General features: G+C 44.8%; 1 protein-coding gene across 1 annotated transcript in view; it reads right to left on the bottom strand.

Annotated features, from left to right (window-relative positions):
• Positions 1-20963, bottom strand: part of COL5A2 (collagen type V alpha 2 chain) — a 140779-nt gene that overhangs the window by 86112 nt on the left and 33704 nt on the right. The window contains exons 11-16 of the mRNA XM_048483707.1: positions 14439-14492; positions 14286-14339; positions 10749-10793; positions 8973-9026; positions 7258-7302; positions 3533-3586 (exon numbers count right to left, since the gene is read on the bottom strand). Coding sequence (XP_048339664.1) covers positions 3533-3586; positions 7258-7302; positions 8973-9026; positions 10749-10793; positions 14286-14339; positions 14439-14492 — 306 coding nt within the window. The remainder of the gene's footprint in view (positions 1-3532; positions 3587-7257; positions 7303-8972; positions 9027-10748; positions 10794-14285; positions 14340-14438; positions 14493-20963) is intronic.

Genomic DNA, 20963 nt, shown 5'->3' with positions numbered 1-20963 from the left:
CTGTACACTGCCACACATGCCAGCTGGGTGACCTTGGGCTAGCCACAGCTTCTCCGAGCTCTCTCAGCCCCACCTACCTCACAGGGTATTTGTTGTGAGGGGGGAAGGGCAAGAAGATTGTCAGCCCCTTTGTGTCTCCTACAGGAGAGAAAGGGGGATATAAATCCAAACTCTTCTTCTTCTTCTTCCGTTTTATTCTCACAAACACCCTGTAAAGGTAGGGTAGGCTGACAGACTGTGACTGGCCCAGAGTACCCGAGTAACCTTCCACGGCACAAGTGGGGATTCAAACTTAGATCTCCTACATTTTTTAAACTTTTAATTAAAATTTTATTGAGATTTTTTCAAACTATTTGCAGAAATCTTACAACATACCAAGTCATCACCAAAATATATCATATCCAAATAATATATCATAACAAACCATCAAATACTGAACAATTTCTGAAAACAACTACTGCCTCTAACAATATTATTATCTTAATACTTTCATGTTAAAAATTGTCTCATTAAAATCCACACTAATCTGTTAAAGTCTTTATTTCACAATATTCTATTATTTGCTATTTCAATATTCTATAGGTAAAACATTTACATCTTTGTCTCTTTTAACATATTCCACCCATAAATTCCAATTCATCTTATACGTCTCAAAGGGTAAATTTCATATTTGATGACTTATTCTATCAACCGTATGTAGATGTTGCACTTTCTGAATCTAATCTTCAATTGAAGATATTTTTTCCGATTTCCACACTTGGGCTAAGATTATTTTTGCTGACATAGCCATATGATAGAGTATATGAATGCGTGGCTTTAATTCACGATCCTCAGAAAACACTGGGCTCAATAAATAGATTAGGGGATCTAGTGGAAAGTTATTCTTTACCCTTTGCATCACATTTTACAAAAAATACTTCAGTGCCGTACCCGTAAATTAGCTGAAGGAATATTATGGGCACAGAATGTCCTCTTAGTGTAAATAAGAATCATCATTTGCCCTATGTTTAAATTTTTAAAAAATCCAGAAATGTCTTTCTTTCCCTCTATCTTATTCACATAGCTCAAGTGCTTGTTGAGCCCAGGGACTATTCCATTCCCATGCATTAACAGGATTCTTTTTACTCCTCCAAATTACTTCATTGTCTAATGATAGATCATTGTTTAACTAAGCATTGCCAACTGTAAATACAACACCAAACATCTGCCGGACTGATTAGTCCTTCTGCTCTTTCTCTCTAAGGACGTGGTTACCAGATGTGTGCTCTGGCGGAGGATTCAAAGCTTCATGACGGCGTAAGTTCCCCAGTTCAACCTCTACTGTAAAGCAGAGCTGCTTCGGTTGAGCAGGTCCGAATTCCCCTTTGAGAGAGATAAAGAGCTCTGAGTGCAGATGGGGAAGGGACGGACAGGACAATAGGTGCCAGTGTGACATGGGGGTTAGAGCACCAGACTATAATCACAGATGCCCAAGTTCAAATCCCTGCTAGGCAATGTAAGTTCACCCTCATAACATTACGCCTCTTGACACACACACAGCCTCAGTTACCTCATGAGGGTTCTTGTCAGGAGCAGAGGAAAAAGGAGGAAAGTACAGAAAAAGAAGACAACGGAAGACTGCTGAGGAGAGCAGGGCAATGAGGACACTGCTGGATTGAGAACCTTAGGCCCTTTCCACACGGGCCAAATACAGCGCCCTGGGGACGGCAAAAACGCTGTCCCCAGGGAGCTGTTCGAATGGGGCTGCTTTGCAGCTGCTTTGCAGCCACGCCGCCCTCGCTCCTCCCTCGTTTCCCAACCTTGCTCCCTGAGCGAGGTTTTTGGGAAACAGCGGCTTCCAACCGCTGCTGTGTGAACAGCAGCGGCTGGAAGGCACCATCCCTTCCTCTTCCTTCAATTGATCTCTACCTTTCCTGCGGTAACCGCCTGGCATCGTCATTTGCCGGTGCCTGGGGACATAGCCCCCCTCAAGCCTCCTTCTGCAACTCCGGAGCGGTCGCACAGGGCAGGGGGGCGTGTCCCCTGGCCTCGGCAACGCGCCGGACGGTTGCAGGGAAGGTAAGTTGATCGGGCGACGGTGCAGTGCAGCACCATCTTCCCGGTAGATTGTGCGAACGGTCCCAGAGGGGTTGGGTCGGCGTCATGTACGCCGACCCAACCCCCAGCACGGCCGTGCAGAAACGGCCTTAGACAGGGGAGAAAAGTGGAGCACAACATAGGTGGGAGAACAATGGAGGACAGTCTCTTTTCAGTGCCCTGAATACACTTTTCAGGAAATCATATTCTTTACAATGTCCTAGGCCTCTGGGTGAGGCTAGAATTGTAATGAAAGGCCAACAACTAGCTAAAGCACTGGCAGCTGCGATGTTAAACAAAATTAAATAATAATTTTAAAGATGGGGTGTGGTTTCTATACTCTGTTAATTTAAGGAGTACGGTTGCTATTGTTGCAGGGTTTTAATTCTGGAAAGAGAGAAGGGATCAATCTCTTGGCATTAGAGCAAGACCACCTTTGAACACCATATAACTGCAAAAATCCCAGCCGCTAAGATTTTCCCACTGTTCATTAGGAATTTTGGGAATGTACTGTGATTAAAAGAAGGGAAATGGGGAATTAAAATGATCAAAATGTGGGAATTCTGACAAAAGAGGATACAACAGAATAAAATGGTAAAATAACAGAATGATGTGGTAAAATGGGGTTATCCTTTTTATAAAACATGAACATAGAAGAATGTTCCCTGGCCTGTATAGCCCAGGCGAGCCCATTCTCATCAGATCTTGGAAGCTAAGCAGACTCTACTCTGGATAGTCCTTGGCTGGGAGTCCATCAAGGAAGTGTAGGGTTGTTACTTAGAGGCAGGCAATGGCAAACCACCTGCATTAGTTGCTTGCCTTTAAACCAGAGGTGTGATCCAGCAGGTTCTCACCAGTTCCCGAGAGTGGGTTACTAATTATTTGTGTGTGCCGAGAGGGGGTTTCTAATTGGGTCCGCTTTTCCATCTCCACGCCCTCGCCTCCCCGAGAGGCATACTGCCTTTGAACGTGAAGGTTCCATATAGCAATTGCGACTAACAATGTAACTCCCTGAACTGGGTTAATCCCTTCCAGGTACTGCAATTCACTGATTCTCAGCCTTTCGTACCTTTTATCTCACCAGTCTCTATCAAAGAACCTGTGTGTTTCACCATTGCTGTGTTCAGATTTGTGAGTTGGGGCATTTTCGATAATGTGATGATGATTTAGAAATGACCTGGTGCAAAAAAAATTTGGGGGGTCGTGGTGGGGTGGCTGCCCAAGGGGGGAGGCATCCAACTCAGGTTTTGCCCAGGGCTCAGGTTTGCCTAGGTACGCCTCTGCCCCTTTGCTGAGGGGGGGCTGGCAAGGGAACCTGTTACTAAAATTTTTGGATCCCACCACTGCTTTAAACCCTACAGGCTGCAACTTGGTAGGATTTTCCGCTACCACCGCCGCCACCGCATGAAAGAATGAAATGCATAACCCTAGCAGAATCAACTCAAACTTCACTTACCTTCATGCCAGGAATCCCTGGAAAACCTGGGGAACCAGCTATACCAAGTGGACCCTACAAGAATGAGATAGCGAATGTAGGTGAGCAATGATTCCTACCGTCTTTACAAAACAACATGAAGTTGATGAGGCTCACATTCCTAGTTCAGAAGGCAGATGAATGACATAACATACGTGCAAGCGAACAACAGACAAATCCATGCATGTCTTTGCTTTCTTCCAAAAAGGTTTGAGTAGTTAAACTTTGGCCATTTACACACTTGTGGTCTCCTTTGCATTAAGCATAGCTTTCCATTGGGTTGAATTCTCACTTCTGCAGCCAGCAAAAATGGCAGGTCGGCTTGGCTAGGGACACTCTGCAGGAGGGGAAACCTTGTGCAAAGAAAGAACACAGGAAAACCCCTCTGCAAAGCAAACAGCCATGGAGTAAGCAGTACATGCATAAATGGCCTGTGTGATGGAATATGTATATTTGCACGCAGCCTCCTAATACAAAGGCTCTATTTGCATAATGGAGTCGCTGTTCTCTTCCATTGGAAGAAATGTTCAACACAAGGAAAGAGAAATGTTCAACACAAGGAAAGAGACATGTAATGGAAGGAGTTTGAAACCAAGTACCCCCCCCCCCTTACCTACGTCCCCACCAGTGGGTGGATTCTCGAGGGGGGATTCTCAGGTGGGGAGATTCTCGGCTGCATGGTTGGCATGGAAACACAGCATTCCCTGCGTGAACCGTGCCACCTCCTGCCACGGGAATTCTAGAGATCTTGGCTGGCCCCTGCACCCACCGTGCAAACAGTGGCACAGGCAACTGAAACAAGTTAAATGAACCCATATTGCCTGTGCAGAATCAGCCAATTCTGGGGTCACAGCACAAAAGAAGTAATAAATATTCACTGCAAGATATCCAACCATTCTCCGACCACATCCTTTTCTTTGCCTTTTGCAGGCTTGGCACCCTCTCGTGGAACAAGATGCCTGCTATGAAATAGTGCCTTGTATACAAGGTAGTTCTCAAGAGTCTGGCAGTAAGGAGAACAGTCCATTCCAGAAACTATTAATTATGAGGAACATAATTTGGCCTGTGACCTTGCACCGAAACTGACTGAAGCATCCGTGCAACAGCCCTTTGAATATATTTATGAAGAGCAACACATCCAATTATGTAGCAACACAAATATCATCTTGCCAATTCTCTCTCTCTCTCTCTCTCTCTCTCTCTTGTTTCAAGGGTAAATCCAACAACCAGGGCAAACCCCATTCTCCGCAGCTGATATATTCCAGCAGCACTGTCCCAGCCAGCGCATGTTTCGACCGTGATGTTCAGCCTCCCTCCTGACATGGTGAGGAAACATACCAAATATTTCTGCCAAGTGGAAGTCATGCCGAATACACTTCAACGATTGTTAGAAGCAGATGGAAATGGTAAAACCTAATCTAGAATGGCCAAGTCATTTGCTCATAATGGCGAGAACTCTCACCACCCTGGTTCTGTTCCAGTTTACATGATTGGGGTTTTTTCGGGACACCATCAAATGTACTGCAAAGAACAGGAAAAAGTCATAGCTGTAGCAAGCTATGATGTTCCATATGTTGATGATGGGTGGATTTCCCCAAAGTCATTCCTGGAAATAATCCAGAGTAAACATATTACTTTGTTGGGCATCTGCCTGACATCTAAAGAAGAATGCGAACTCTGGGCTAGTCTCAGAAGCATTTGGTGATAGCATCACTGCCATTTGTCAGAACCACTGGGGCGGGTACTTGGCAGGATGTTCCCTGGACCACTTTCCTGGCACCCAACACCATATAAACATATATACTATGTGCAACTTGCCCAGATTAGGAGATGGTTCAGGAAGTGAATGCTACAGGAAGATGCTCCTGGGCCTGCTTTCTTCAGGGCCCAGGAACCATAGGAGAAGTAGTTCCTATACTGAGGTGCTGTGTGGTTTCCGGGCTGTATGACCGTGTTCTAGCAGCATTCTCTCCTGACGTTTCGCCTGCATCTGTGGCTGGCATCTTCAAAGGATCTGATAGTAGGAATGGAAAGCAAGTGGAGTATATATACTGTGAGGTCAAGAGGTGAGGCCCTCTGAATAGAGTAGCCTGGTATGTGAGTCACAAAGAAGTCTGTAGCCTGGGAGTAACAATGAAGATAGCAAGGTCAATAGGTGAATGCATCTGAATAGAAGTATCCTGGTCTTTGTATCCTGGTCTTCATTGTTACTCCCAGGCTGCACACTTCTTTGTGACTCACATACCAGGCTACTCTATTCAGAGGGCCTCACCTCTTGACCTCACAGTATATATACTCCACTTGCTTTCCATTCCTACTATCAGATCCTCTGAAGATGCCAGCCACAGATGAAGGCGAAACGTCAGGAGAGAATGCTGCTAGAACACGGCCATACAGCCCGGAAACCACACAGCACCCCAGTGATTCCGGCCGTGAAAGCCTTCGACAATACAAGTTCCTATACTCTCCAGCAAGTTTAAATATTAAACATTTAAACATTCACTCACTGGAGAACTTGGGTAAATCACCCAAAGTTGGAAAGTGCATTGAATGTTCTCCATTACATGATGCAGTGTAGATGAGGAATGAATGGTTTGATCTGATACTCTACTGGTAATGGATCCACATGGCAGGACTTCAACCATTCAGTGTTTCAACATGGCCATCACCTCTGTTTTGGAGTTTGATGCTTCAATATTTGAACCATTTCCCATGAAATGATACTCTGAATTGTTATCGTCGCAAATAGGGTTGCCAAGTCCAACCTGGGAAATCCCTGGATATTTGGAGAGGGAGATTGGGGGAGGTATTTTACCAAGCATCTATAGCAGTGATGGCGAACCTATGGCATGGGTGCCAGAGGTGGCACTCAGAGCCCTCTCTCTGGGCACATGCAAACAGAGTGCCCCCCCCCCCATCTAGGCTGGCCTGGGCCACTGGGCTCGATGATTAGTATTAAACCTAAGACCTAGTTTTGGGGAAGTAGTGTAGGTAACCCTGTTAAGCGCTGTTAAACCCCACTGATTTTCATGCAAAGAGCTAAAGCACGATCCTTTACCTGGGAGTAAGCTCAGTTGCTGGCAATGGGGCTTGCTTCTGAGTAAACCCTCCTAGGGTCGTGACTCACCCATTGGAAGAGTTGCACGGTTGCTTCAAAGCAAAACCACCAACTACCATCAAGCTTACTCCCAAGTAACACACGCCTCAGAGCCAACTGTTTTTTCTAAACAAAAACCTCAGTATCCAGGTTAAATTACCGTGTTGGCACTTTACAATAAATCAGTGGGTTTTGGGTTGCAATTTGGGCACTCGGTCTCGAAAAGGTTCACCATCACTGATCTATAGTATGGCTTAGCGTCTGCCCTCCATTTTCTGTAGGAGAACAGATCTCTAAATTCGGGGAATCGATTGTAATTCTGGGAAAACACCAGTTCAGTCCTGGACGTTGGCAACCCTAGTGTGATAGAGACAGCATTTGTGCCACTGTATTATATGAACAAACAGGTCCCTGTGTAAAGATTTTAAAATGTTAATCCCCCCACTAATAATATAACCCAACTGTGCAAATGGTGTCATTCCTTTCACTGAATGATTGAAATATGAGAGTTTGTTTCAGTGGCCGACTCAAATGAAATTGAAGCTCCCGGAAGGCAGATAATTAGAACCAAAAGAGAGAGGGACAGGGAAGGGAAGGGAAAGGTACTTACAGATGCCCCCGGCTTTCCTGGCATACCATGTGGCCCACGAGCTCCCTAAAAAGAAAGAACAACAAAAGACAGGGTACACTTCTGGAAAACCATGTGTCGGTTGAAGAAGGTGTTCTGACAGGCATCCGGCCCCTTCCGAAGGGTGAGCTCTGATTGATATACCAGGATAGAACTTTGCTCTAAGTGGTTGGGATGAGCCGTTCTTGGGCTGAGAAGGAGTAAATGACATGGGAAAGGGATCCCCAACTGGCATATGCCATGACCTGCATGGCCCGAGTTAGCCTCATCTCATCAAGCAGGGTTCGTCCCCTTGGATGGGAGACCACCAAAGTAACCACAGCTGCTATGCAGAGGCAGGAAACAGCATACCACCTCTGCATGTCTCTTGTGCTGAAAGCTCTATGAGGTTTCCATAAGTGGGCTGCAACTTGCCAGCACGTTCCACGGCCACCAGCTGGTATAAAAACATGGTTGCTACTAACAGAGTGGTCAATTACTTACTCGTGTTCCCTGGCTTTCCCCACTGCCCCACGCTCTGCGTGGGGCTCTGCGCGGGGTCATGAAAGGTGCCGTTTTATCAGCGCCAGAAATGACTCGCACTGAGGGGGCAGGAGAGCAGCAGAGTTGGGGCGGCTGCGTTGTCGCCGCCCGGACTCGTGGGGAGTACTGCTGGACCCCACGCTATTTGGGCAGAGTAGCGCGCAGCAAACAGTAAGTGGGGAAAGGGCCCACGACTGCCTGTATGTCTGTGTGTATGTTTCCTACGTTTTGCTCAATGTCACATAGGGGAATAAATGAGGGAACGCAAAGACATCAGGATCATAAATTTGTGCAATTAGCTCCATGTTTTTAGTGCCTTCCAAACTGTTATCGCCCACATCTGTGGCTGGCATCTTCAGAGGCCTGTCCCAATGGCTTCACACCGTGCCACGGAGAGAAACACATCTCACCCTGACATCCCTCTGAAGATTCCAGCCATAGATGCAAGTGACACATTAGGAATAAGCTGCAATGTTTATTGGCTGACTTATTTATTTACTAGTTCTTTGGAAAACTAGTTGCAGGCCAAAATTTCAAAGCTAAATTGTAAATGCAACCTGCGGTGTTTGAATTTTACTGTTTTACACTGATACACTGGTAGGGATATCATGCCAATGTATGTAGGGGGTTGCAAGGTCTTAGGGTATTTTATGTGATTGTGATGGTTTACAGTTTACAATAAACTATATTATACTATACATTAGGAACAAGAACTACCAGCCCACAGCCACACAGCCCAGAAATCCGAAAACAGCCTGTTGAATCCAGCTATGAAAGCCTTCGACAATATGCATTTTTATGTAGCTTTGTCTACAAAAACACAACTCTCTATGACAACAGAAAGCAAGTAACACCTTTTGAGTCTGTAGAAGTCTTTCAGAGACAAGTGAAATTTTCAAGAAGAAACCAGTGAGTCCCCTTCTGCACATGCAAAATAAGGCACTTTCAACCCACTTTCAATGCACGTGGCACCTGGATTTTACTGTGCAAAACAGCAAAATCCGTTTGCAAACAATTGTGAAAGTGGATTGGAAGTGCATTATTCTGCATGTGTGGAAGAGGCCTGACAGGCGTACACATTTAAATGAAGAGACTAAACAAGGGATGTTTTGTAGCCAGCATTACAGAGTAGAAGTGGATCTGTACAAGTTAGCCCAACATAAGGAACTACTTACTGGAGCGCCCTGTGGTCCGAGCCTTCCTCTTTCTCCGGGCATCCCACGAGGACCCTGAAGCCAACAGTTAAAACAGAAAGCAGTGATGAATTTTGGTCATCACTCACGTATTATGAGAGAGTTGTTGTTTTTTTCCCTGACGTGTGTCTGTAATATTTGCTTTGGAAGAAAAACCCTATGAAATATATCTATCTTCCTTCTATCTTTGTTGACTAAGCTCCAGCAGGACTCACTCTATCTATCTATCTATCTATCTATCTATCTATCTATCTATCTATCTATCTATCTATCTATCTATCTATCTATCTATCTATCTATCTATCTATCTATCTATCTATCCCTCCATCCATCCATCCATCCATCCATCCATCCATCCATCCATCCATCCATCCATCCATCCATCCATCCATCCATCCATCCATCCTCCATCCACCATCCATCCATCCATCCATCCATCCATCCATCCATCCATCCATCCATCCATCCATCCATCCATCCATCCATCCATCCATCCATCCATCCATCCATCCATCCATCCATCCATCCATCCATCCATCCATCCATCCATCCATCCATCCATCCATCCATCCATCCATCCATCCATCCATCCAATCCATCTAATCCATCCATCCATCCATCTAATCCATCTAATCCATCTAATCCATCCATCCATCCAAATCCCATCTATTTATTTATTATATTTATACTTAAACCTTTCCCTCCCAGGGTTCAGGGTGGTGGAACAACGGAGCGATTAATAAATAGAGCACAAAATAAAATCAATAAATCCTCAGAAGTAATTAAATAGTCATTAAAGAAATGGCTCTATATACACATTAAAACCTCAAACCCCCCCATTAAAAGCAGCGTGATATTTAATTAATGCGAGAAGCACAACAGATGGCGACCTAGTAACTAATCCACGAAAAGAGGGGAGGGATGGCAGGATCCACAGATGTTAAAAAGGGGGGGAACCATCAGCGGCCAGCCTCCCCAAAGGCCCAGTGGAACAGCTCAGTCTTGCAGGCCCTGTGGAACTCATTGGAGGATCCCCACAGGGCCCAGCTACAGCTGGAGAGGGGAGAGCGTTCCTACCCAGGCAGGAGACCAAGGAAGCTGTAAAGGCTCTGGCCCGGGTGGAGGCTAGCCGCATCATTGAGGGGCCAGGGATCACCAGCAGATTGGCCTCTGCTGAACGCAGAGGCCGGTTCGGGACATATGGGGCAAGACGGTCCCGCAGGTACGGAGGTCACAGGCCGTGCAGAAAAATAGCTTCTCTTCCTTTTGGCTTCCAACCACAACCATAATCAGAACAGAATTCCACAGGTGAGCCTTAGCATGTGGCGTCTTTACCAAATCTATTACAATAGTTATGCAAATATTCGAGCTGGCAACCCACATGAACAAGCACACATATATACACATGAAGCAGCCCTACGCTGGTCCATGAAGACCACAACTGCTTAAACAAACTGGTGGCAGCTCTCCAGAGTCACAGGCAGAAATCTTTCACATCACCCACTAACTGGAGAAGCTGGGAATTGAACCTGGGACTTTCTGTATGCCAAGCAGATGCTCTCCCACTGAGCCACCATCCATTCCTGAATGCTGCACTTCTTTACTTTATAATTCATAATGGTACAGGACATCAGCTGACGTCAAGATACTAATTTTTATCGTTCGCTATAATGTTGATACTATTATCAGCGTTCATATTTTCCTATTTTCTCAGTGAGGGGGAAAGCTATCATACCTTAGACATGAAATGACACTTACCACAGGTCCTGTCAATCCCATCGGCCCTGATGCACCAGGTTCCCCCTAGAAAACCAACAGAGATATTTTATTTATTTATTTATTATTTAGATTTTTATACTGCCCCATCCCCAAGGGGCTCCAGGCGGTGTACGACATAAAATACAGTTATAAATAAAGTTGCTAAAACCTTTAAAAACAACAATAAGAATAACAAGAGGTGTCCAACAAACCCCATTTTTTAAAATCCTCCCCAAGAGGGGGGGACAACCATTAGATGGAAAAGGGTCCAGATGTAAAGAGCCAACGGGGGGGCACCTTCAGCAGCTGGTCCCTCCAAAGGCCCGGTGGAACAACTCCATCTTACAGGCCCTGTGGAACTCACTAAGGTCCCGCAGGGCCCGGACAGCTGGAGGAAGAGTGTTCCACCAGGCCGAGGCCAGAGCCGTAAAGGCCCTGGCCTGCGTGGAGGCCAGCCGCATCATTGAGGAGCCAGAGACCACTAGTAGATTGGCCTCCACCGAACAGAGAGGCCGTGCAGGGACATATGGGGTGATGCGGTCTCGAAGATGGGTCCCAGGCCGCGAAAGGCCTTAAAGGTCAACACCAGCACCTTGAAGATGATTCGGAACTCTACCGGGAGCCAATGCAGCTAGTGCAACACAGTCTGGATATGATCCCAAATGGCGCTGCCTGTGAGCAGACGTGCCGCCACATGTTGGACCAGTTTTAGTCTCCGGATCAAATGCAAGGGAAGGCCCGCGTAGAGCGAGTTACAATAGTCTAATCTGGAGGAGATACATAAATAGGTTGACTATAAGTATGTTCAGCTAACGAAAACCATGGATTTAAATACCATGATTTTAAAATATCAGTATCGGTGTGTGAAAAAAAATAAATAAATTCAGCACTGTTGCCTGCAAGGAAATCTTATTTTATAAATCCCTCACGACACTTATCTTTCTAGATCTTGGAAGCATGCTGAATTTTTGTTTGTAAGATGTGATCATTTGTTTGTTCGAGCCTCGAATTGCCAAGGACAGAAACCAACAACCCATCCAGTACCAGAGTTTCCCTGACAGTAGCGGGAGATGAAGAATGCTGAATCCTGAATAGGCGCTGGAGGTTCTTTAGTCAACAGGATCAGAATGGCATTTTACATAAAAGACTCTCTTGCCTCAGAATCTCTCTGGTAGTTACCATACAGCCCAGATACAATGGGCTGAGGAAGCCATTTATCCTGTTTTGGGGAAGAACTTTGCCCAGGGCTCTTCCGCAAAACTAGTTCAGCCTGTTATATTTCCCTCAACCCGGGTTTTACAAAAATTGCTAAACCAGCAATTATTTTTCGAGAAACCAAAGGAACCACAGCAACCCAGACTGTTTGCAAGTGCTTCCTGGAAGCAATGGGTGAAATCTCCAGTGGAAAGGCAAACAGGGGACACTGGATTCATTAATAATGTGTCACAACCGTTATAAGTGTCTTGTGCAAAAACCACCTCTGTGAAGAAAGACAGCTTGGAGACAACTGTGATTGATAGTGCCATTTAAGAACACAGCAAGTAAGCCTCTCTGAATAGTCTTGAACAAGATTCTGAGGAAGATTGCTCGCTAGGCTTGGAGATTCAGGGGTAGCCCCCATCTCCTTTAGCTTTAAAAATTCGCCCCCTGCAGGCCAAAACGCAAAACAACACCAAAAATACAAAAACAATCAGACGGACCCGGAAATATTCAGATATCCGAATATATTCGGGCATACCGAATCTGGTATTCAAGCTTACTCGGGCATACAGATACTTTTATGCCCAAATAAGCCTGAACCTGAATTTTACAGAATATTTAAGGTATTGACCAAGCCTATTGCTCTCCAACTTAACCCATCAAAATTTAACATCAAGAATGTGTCAAGAATGCCATTTAGTTCCGATAAAGGAGTAACATATTGTTTTATAAGGTTCTGTCTTTAGAACATAAGAACATAAGAACAAGCCAGCTGGATCAGACCAGAGTCCATCTAGTCCAGCTCTCTGCTACTCGCAGTGGCCCACCAGGTGCCTTTGGGAGCTCACATGCAGGATGTGAAAGCAATGGCCTTCTGCGGCGGTTGCTCCCGATCACCTGGTCTTTGTCTTATAGAAGTGCAAACTTAAGAGGAAATGGTGGACCAGCACCTAAAGATGGATGGTCCAGGATGGTCCAGGTTTCATCAGGTCTGGAAAGCCCTGGTTAGTTCTTAGAGACAGGAGACCACCAAAGAAGTTTAGGGTTGCCATAAATCAGCTGCAACATGACAGCATTTCCAATGCCAGTGCCTACACATAGTCTGTCCTTTACATCTGCTAAGGGAAGTTGTGCTATATGGCAGCTGCCAAGTATACAACTGTTCATGATATGAATGGCTCCCAGCGGTCCAAGGATTTTCCAGAAATATTTGGAGGTGACACAAAATTGTTTCCTTATGTGGAAATTCACATGACTTATTTTCTCCCAGGCAACCTGACCTGGCTGGCCTCCGTTAGCCCAATCACATGAGAACCTAAGAAGGGTAGGCCCTGACTAGTACTTGGATGGGGGACTGCCAAAGAAATTCAGGTTGCTGGATAAAGGCAGGCAATAGCAAACTACCTTTGAATGTATTGTTGAAGGCTTTCACAGTCAGATTCAACTGGTTGTGGTGGGTTTTCCAGGCTGTGTGGCCGTGGTCTGGTAGATCTTGTTTTTAACGTTTCGCCTGCATCTGTGGCTGGCATCTTCAGAGGCTCATCACAGATCTACCAGACCACCGCTACACAGCCTGGAAAGCCCACCACAACCACCTCTGAATGTTTCTTGCCTTGAAAACCCTATAGAGCACAGGTGTCAAACTCGCGGCCCTCCAGATGTTATGGACTACAGTTCCCATCACCCCCTGCCAGCATGATGTTGGCAGGGGATGATGGGAACTGTAGTCCACAACATCTGGAGGGCCGCGAGTTTGACACCCATGCTATAGAGTTACCATAAGTCAGCTGCGACTTGATCTTGCTTTCCTCCACATCATGCTACGCATGATGGATACTAAGTGGAGGTATCCACAAGCCAAGGATAAGATGCAGCTCAGCCTTGAAGGACACTTTTACTGCTCTGTTTTTTGTGCAGTTCTTGCTACCCTTCCTGCAATTGGTTCTATGGTGTCTTATTAAAGAAAAAAGATAAGGGTGAAGGAGCAGGAGATGAACAAGAGGAAGAAATTGCCCATCCGTTCCTTAGAGAATTTAGAGGACAAAAATAGATGAGTTCTTTGTATACCTTTGGTGACTTTGTAAGGCTAAAAAAAGTGGAGAGCCGCTCCACGGGCCGAATGCACCAGGGGCCGAACAAGATATCATAATCTGAGTGGTGTCAAAATTCAATGTATTCATGAAGTTTTGCAATTCCAAATTCTTAACAGCCGAGGAAGAAAAGAAGAAGAGTTTGGATTTATATCCTGCCTTTCTCTCCTGTAAGGAGTCTCAAACTCCTTTCCCTTCCTCTCCCCACAACAGACACAACAGAAGAAAAATGCAGAGCGGATACTACCTTAGATCCTGTGGCACCAATTTCACCTTTAGGGCCTTCAAGTCCTTTATGGCCCTGTGAGGGGGGAAAAAAGATCCATAGGTTAATAGCTCCCATCAGCCTAATTGCGTAGTGGATTGTACCAAGAAGCAAATATACCATGTTCTTACTCACCCTGTGGCCCTTTAAACCTGGCTGACCCGGAGCCCCAGGGAAACCTCGAGCGCCCTGAAACATAACAACACACCGGTAACATGATCCGGCTCTTACAGAGCACTTTTTTTCAGGTTCATAAAAGAACATCTCACATGACATGAAGGATCAGTACTCCAGAATCCAGATCTGTACTTATGGACTGTCTTAGTCAATTTCATGCAACCTTTCAGGGAACCTGCCTGAGGCAACTTACAAAATAAAACATCATAAAAACAAAACATGAAAATCAGGGGCGTAATGCCCATTGGGCAAGGTGGGCAGCTGCCCAGGGCATCACCTTGTGGGGGGCATCAAAATGCTGGGTTTGTTTTGGGGTATTTTTAGTGGTTTTCCATTTGTGGCCTGCAAAGGGCACAGTTTTTAGGCTAGCAGCACCAAAATTTCAGCGTATCATCAGGAGACTGTCCTTATGCTTCCCCCCAAGTTTGCTGAGGTTTGGTTCAGGGAGTCCAAAGTTATGGACCCTCAAAACTGTAGCCCCCATCTCCTATTAGCTCCCATTGGAAACAATGGGGGATGGGGCACCCCTTTTGGGAGTCCATAACTTTGGACTCCTTGAACCAAACCTCACCAAACTTGGGGAGTAGCATAAGGACAGTCTCCTGATGATATGCTGAAATGTTGGTGCTGATATATCTAAAAATGCACCCCCTGCAGGCACCAATGTCCTGGTGCAAAAGAATTTGGTCATGGTGGAGTGGCCGCCCATGCGGGGGCGGGGGGGCATCCAACTCAGGTTTTGCCCAGGGCTGCAGTTTGCCTCATTACACCCCTGATGAAAAGTTAATTACGATCCAGCTTTACCGGCCCAGGCACAGCATAAGAATATAGGCCCCCAAGCTGATGAAAATCCAGGTTCTTTCTCATATTACTGGCAAACTACAGTACCAAGTGAGGGTACCACACATCTGGTATCATCCGGTGTAATAACGCAATGCATACAGGATACTGAAAACTGCAGGTTTTGTGTTTTAGAGACTATGCCTATTTCTAGATTATACGCCCGTGAACATCTTTGTTGCGCGCAGCAGAAAAAGTACATTTCAAAATTTAGTCCCCTGGTTTTGCCTTCAGTTCCTGAATATGGTTCTGTGTGTTCAAAAACGAATTCTACTTAAACCACTCTACATAAGATGGGGCAAGAAACTTTTCAATGTCAAAAAACAGACTACTGCTCTTCAATTAAATGTATCTACTGGACATTCATTTTGAGAACTGTACGTCAAGAAGGGGATTTACACAGGATTTAATCTGTCCTGAGCTGGTGGTTTTGTATTTTTTTTTAGCAAGCCTTTATTGGCATAGACAACAGTACAACAATAATAAAAAACGGATTAAAAAGCATACACAATACAGGAAATAAATGTTAGGTCGAAGGAAATCTACTGGTGTTTAGTAATTTCCAGGAGAAAGTCTGCCACTATCATACAGAGAGAAGGATCAGGATTGTCCAACAAGTAGTGTAATCTAATTAAATCGGGGAGATGGGGTAAATGTAAAGGAGTAAGATTCACATACTTGGATCTGATTTCCTTGAATCTGAGACAGTGTAGTAATTGGTGGGCCAGAGATTCAACTGAGCCATCGTTACATGGGCACAATCTTTTAGCCTTTTCTTGCTTATTAAATCTGCCATGTAACAAGGCAGAAGGCATAACATTAAACCTGGCGAGCATTATGGCAATGGCTTTTTATTTTTTAAAAAAGTGTTGCTAGAGAGAAGGGGATGCCTTCAACACCATCAGGGTTTTTTATTACTATTTAATTCACTGAGCACTTGCTCGATATGAAATAATACCAATTAGCATAGTTTTCAAATTCCTTAAATACTTTTGCTGTCCTCCGAGAAGCTTTTCTCTAGCCTATGTGGGGCTTCCACCAACTTAAGAAGCCCTTCCACCAGTGGAAGAGCCACTTATGTTGAAGGAAGTCTCCTTAGATTGGAGGAAGGTTTCTAGTTTCAGTTGAAAGGAACAGTTGGGTTTAAATAAATGAACAAACTTTGTTCAGTGGATCAACAAAACAGGCAGTGGATCTACCTGACTTTGGTGTATATGGTTTATGGTTGAATCCTCCCTCTAGTCAGAATTACATTAAACAAATACTTCTTATTGAAAAGAAACAAAGCAAAAGTATCCATTCCCTTTTTAAATGTTCCTTCTCAGAGACATGGGATTGGCTGTCTCACAGATTGGGAGGTCTACAGTGAGAAGGGACTAATTGCTGGCCCATCTTTCTCCAATATAGTGCTGTTCCAACACAGTAATGGCAAATTGCAATTACATTTAAAAGGGTAAAAATAGTTTTAAATAGCCAGCAATTAAATTGCTGAATTTCAGACCAGGCATCACTAAGAAATAAAATGGCCCACAAGTATGGATGCAGAAAAATGTTTCATTAAGTTTGTACTGTCAGTCAAGTTAGACATGAAGGATTCAGTCAAGTCAATCATGTTAGACATGAAGATTTCCACAGGTCTGACCTAAAGCTCTGGTAGCAGAGTTGCAAACTGTGCCTAATAACCAGTGGAAAGTACAAGGGGGAGGAGACATAGCGGGGCCATGACATTGCATGCACCACTATATCACTTCCAGTGAAACCCCCGAATTGATGTAGTGTAGCTATACCAATTGTTGGAAACTCTATGGTAAAACCATGGAGTTTCCAGCGATTCCTAGAGCTATCTTGCATTAGTTCCAGGTTTTCACTATGTGAGTGTGAGGCTGAACACACTCAGACAAAGCTAACTTTATTATTATTATTTATTATTACTTATTAAATTTAATAGACCGCCCTACCCCCGAAGGGCTCAGGGCGGTTCACAAACCAATCAACATTTAAATACAACAAATAGTTTCAGTTAAAACAATAAATAAATTAAACATTAAAACACTAGCAGCAGTGTTTAAAAAACGGAACTTTATTAATTTATGTCACCCTAACTACGGGGTGCTGGAACTGAGGATTCTTGTCCTCAGTTCCAATATTTATTTATTCCTAAACCCGATAGCAACCAATCAACTCCCTCTCCCCCTCCCGGTCTCTGGTCTCTCATTGGCTAGGAAGCTCTGGTGGGATGTGGCTTCCCAGCTCGTTTTCCCGCTCCGTTGAGAAAAGGCGGGAACTGGTGCTTGCTGGGAGTTGTAGTCCTGACAGTGAGTGGCACTGCAGCATAAACACCACCATTTTGAAGTATTTTTTTCTCCCGTCACCACTTGGAACACAACAGATTTCCTGCCTTGACCAGGCGAAACGTACGCTATTTTCTACCTACCCACCTAAGCCTGCTGCCAAGACAGAGCAGACAAAAGCAGAGCAGAGCAGAGCAGAGCGGACGTCAATAGACCAGTGGCGTGATACAGGAGCAAACAGATTCAAAAGAAATTATGAACGGGGCTATGGCTCAGCGGTAGAAGAGTTTGGATTTATATCCAAAGATTTATATCCAAAGATCCAAAGAGGAAGAGTTTGGATTTATATCCCCCCTTTCTCTCCTGCAGGAGACTCAAAGGGGCTTACAATCTCCTTGCCCTCCCCCCCCTCACAACAAACACCCTGTGAGGTAGGTGGGGCTGAGAGAGCTCCGAGAAGCTGTGACTAGCCCAAGGTCAGCCAGCTGGCATGTGGGGGAGCATACAAGCTAATCTGAATTCCCCAGATAAGCCTCCATAGCTCAGGCGGCAGAGTGGGGAATCAAATCCGGTTCCTCCAGATTAGATACACGAGCTCTTAACCTCCTACGCCACTGCTGCTCAGGTTCAATCCCTGGCATCTCCAGTTAAAGAATCAGATAGTCGATGGTGTGACAGACCTCTGCTTGAGGCACTGGTGAGCTGCTGCCTGTCAGAGCAGGCAATGCTGACTTTAATGGACCAAGGGTCTGATTTAGGGTTAGACAGCTTCATGGGTGTGCGTTCAGGTGAGGTGGTTGAGTGAATGGGCAAGAAGAGCCATCTGTGGATGGATGTCAACATCTTTTCCTGCCATGCCCACCATATTTGAGCACGCTATTCTCAGTTTCAGGAAGTTGCCGTGGGCAGGAAGTTGACGTGGGCAGGAAGTTGCCGCGGGCAGGAAGCACAAAATTGTTTATCTTAGAAAAGTAACTTGAAGTTGAGGTTCCAGAGAGGAAGTAGGGGCTGCTCTCAAAGAAAAGGAAAGCTTCTGAAAAACAGAGAAGCTGGACAGAGGATCAAATGCACAGTGTGCCACAATTCGGTGTGACTGGCGATTCGTTTCATGCAGAGTCAAACGTGTTGTCTTTGACAGCTCTGAATGGTCTCGGGACCAGAGGGCTTACAAAAGAGGTGACCCTTTTCCTTTGCCCGGAAGAAATCAAAAGAGCCACTCAAACTGAAAAGCCTTCGGCTTGAAAGAGAGATGGCTTTTCTATTCCCTTTCCCCCTGGGCAGAAAACTATCCAAATGCACTGATTTTTCAGAACTTGGGCAAAGCTAGTCTCTTTTTACAGATGTTCAGAGTGAAGTGGGAGGGGCGAGATTGGTCATTAAGATCTTCAAACGAGCGGATCTTTTAACGAGATTCCTGTGCATTTTGCCTGGGGTTTTAAAACTGATTCCGTCATGTTGGTTTTGTAAATAATTACAAGCGAGTTTTTAATGAGGTTTTTGGAGCACTGTGATAATGGGGCAAAAATGTTTGGAGTAATCTGTGTCTTATATGCCGTGTCATTTTTGGAGCAGCGTAGTGAGGTGTGTAGTTTTCAACATAGGCGTCTTGTATTTTATAGTTTTATAATTTACCTGTATTTTATGTTCATGCTTACTTTTTTCCGATTCTCTGCTTGTTACGGACTTAAGAACATAAGAACATAAGAACTAGCCTGCTGGATCAGACCAGAGTCCATCTAGTCCAGCACTCTGCTACTCGCAGTGGCCCACCAGGTGCCTTTGGGAGCTCACATGCAGGAGGTGAAAGCAATGGCCTTCTGCTGCTGCTGCTGCTTCTGAGCCCCTGGTCTGCTAAGGCATTTGCAATCCGAGATCGAGGAGGATCAAGATTGGTAGCCATAGATCGACTTCTCCTCCATAAATCTGTCCAAGCCCCTTTTAAAGCTATCCAGGTTAGTGGCCAAGTTACTGTTGTAACTTGTGGTTACAACAGTAACATTTAGGCCAATTACACAGGAGGCCCCCATGACACTCTGACAAGTGAACCCTGGCATGGCAAACTTCCTTGTACCAACATACAAGGAAGTTGCCGCACGCAGGAAATGGAAGTGGAGCATGGCAAACTTCCTTGTACTGATGTTGCCGTGCGCCAACTGCTCTTGCTCTCGGCTTTCCCTGTGAAAAGCAAGAGCACTTTAGGCATGCACCTGATGCTGTGGCCGGGCAGAGAGGAGATGAGCTCCTCTGTCCATAAACAGACTTATTTAATTAATTGTGCAGTTCTTAGCATCTGCATTAAGCAAAGAGCTTCCATTTTGAATACAAGTGGAGCATCCTGATGAAAAAAAAGCGGGCTTCTCCAGTTAGACCAGTTCTTTTTAAAAAACAACAACAACCCCACACCTTTCTTTCAAAGAAAACCAGGAGGAAAATGGGGAGGGGGACTCAAAATCCAGTAATTAATTAAAGGGGGGGACACCCACAAAAGAGAAACTAAAATATAACAAGTCTACACGCAAGTTTCCATTGAAGATTTCCAGGTGTCTAAAACTAGGTCCCTATGCAATTGTCATCTTTATGCCTCATGCCAAATGTTGGTAAAATTGTAAGGTCTTCCATCCGCCGATTTTCAGGAGGTGGGCATTTCTCTCTTCGATGTCGTAATATAGGTATTTATTTGTTTGTTAGTTTGTTTGTTTATTTCCCACCCTTCCCAATAGGGCTCAGGGCGGAGAACATCATAAGCAGATAAAACAATGCAATATAATCAATATAAGCAATATAATTTAGCTATAGTGAGGGCACAGAAGGTCTATAATCATCGACCGTCAGGGCGTAGGAGGTCTATTATAATTGACCCCAAGAAAGATTGAATCACTTGGTATATCTCTCGACTCGCTTTTCCTGCTATCTACAAAAATTAAAACAAAAATTGTTGGAAAGCGAATGGATTAATTCATTTAGGGCTGCTATGAAAACTTGTTCACCCTTACATCTTTCAATACCCCTATATCAAAACAGGATGGCTCCCTATTTGTATTTTTTGACTAATCCTATGCAGAGAAGAGCCCTCAAACTTGCTCGCTTCATTTTCTCCTCTATTGCGTGGTAGATTTAACAACTTGGAAATGAGCGAAAGGGTATGCTCTTGTGGTGAACAACAAATTGAAACATTGGCACATCAACTTTGCTTTGCTAAGCCCTAAATTTTGCTAATATCAGATCAAAAATATTCCAATATTCTTTTCTAGGATTACCTGAGTGGGGAAATGGGAGAACTTCAGGTAGACTCCCTTTCCTTCTGGACCATAATTCTGACAATGAAACTTTGTGAATTGCAGTAGCACGATTT

This window comes from Sphaerodactylus townsendi, linkage group LG02 (assembly GCF_021028975.2).
Source record: "Sphaerodactylus townsendi isolate TG3544 linkage group LG02, MPM_Stown_v2.3, whole genome shotgun sequence".
NCBI classification, from domain to species: domain Eukaryota; kingdom Metazoa; phylum Chordata; class Lepidosauria; order Squamata; family Sphaerodactylidae; genus Sphaerodactylus; species Sphaerodactylus townsendi.
This window is presented reverse-complemented; position numbering and strand designations above follow the sequence as displayed.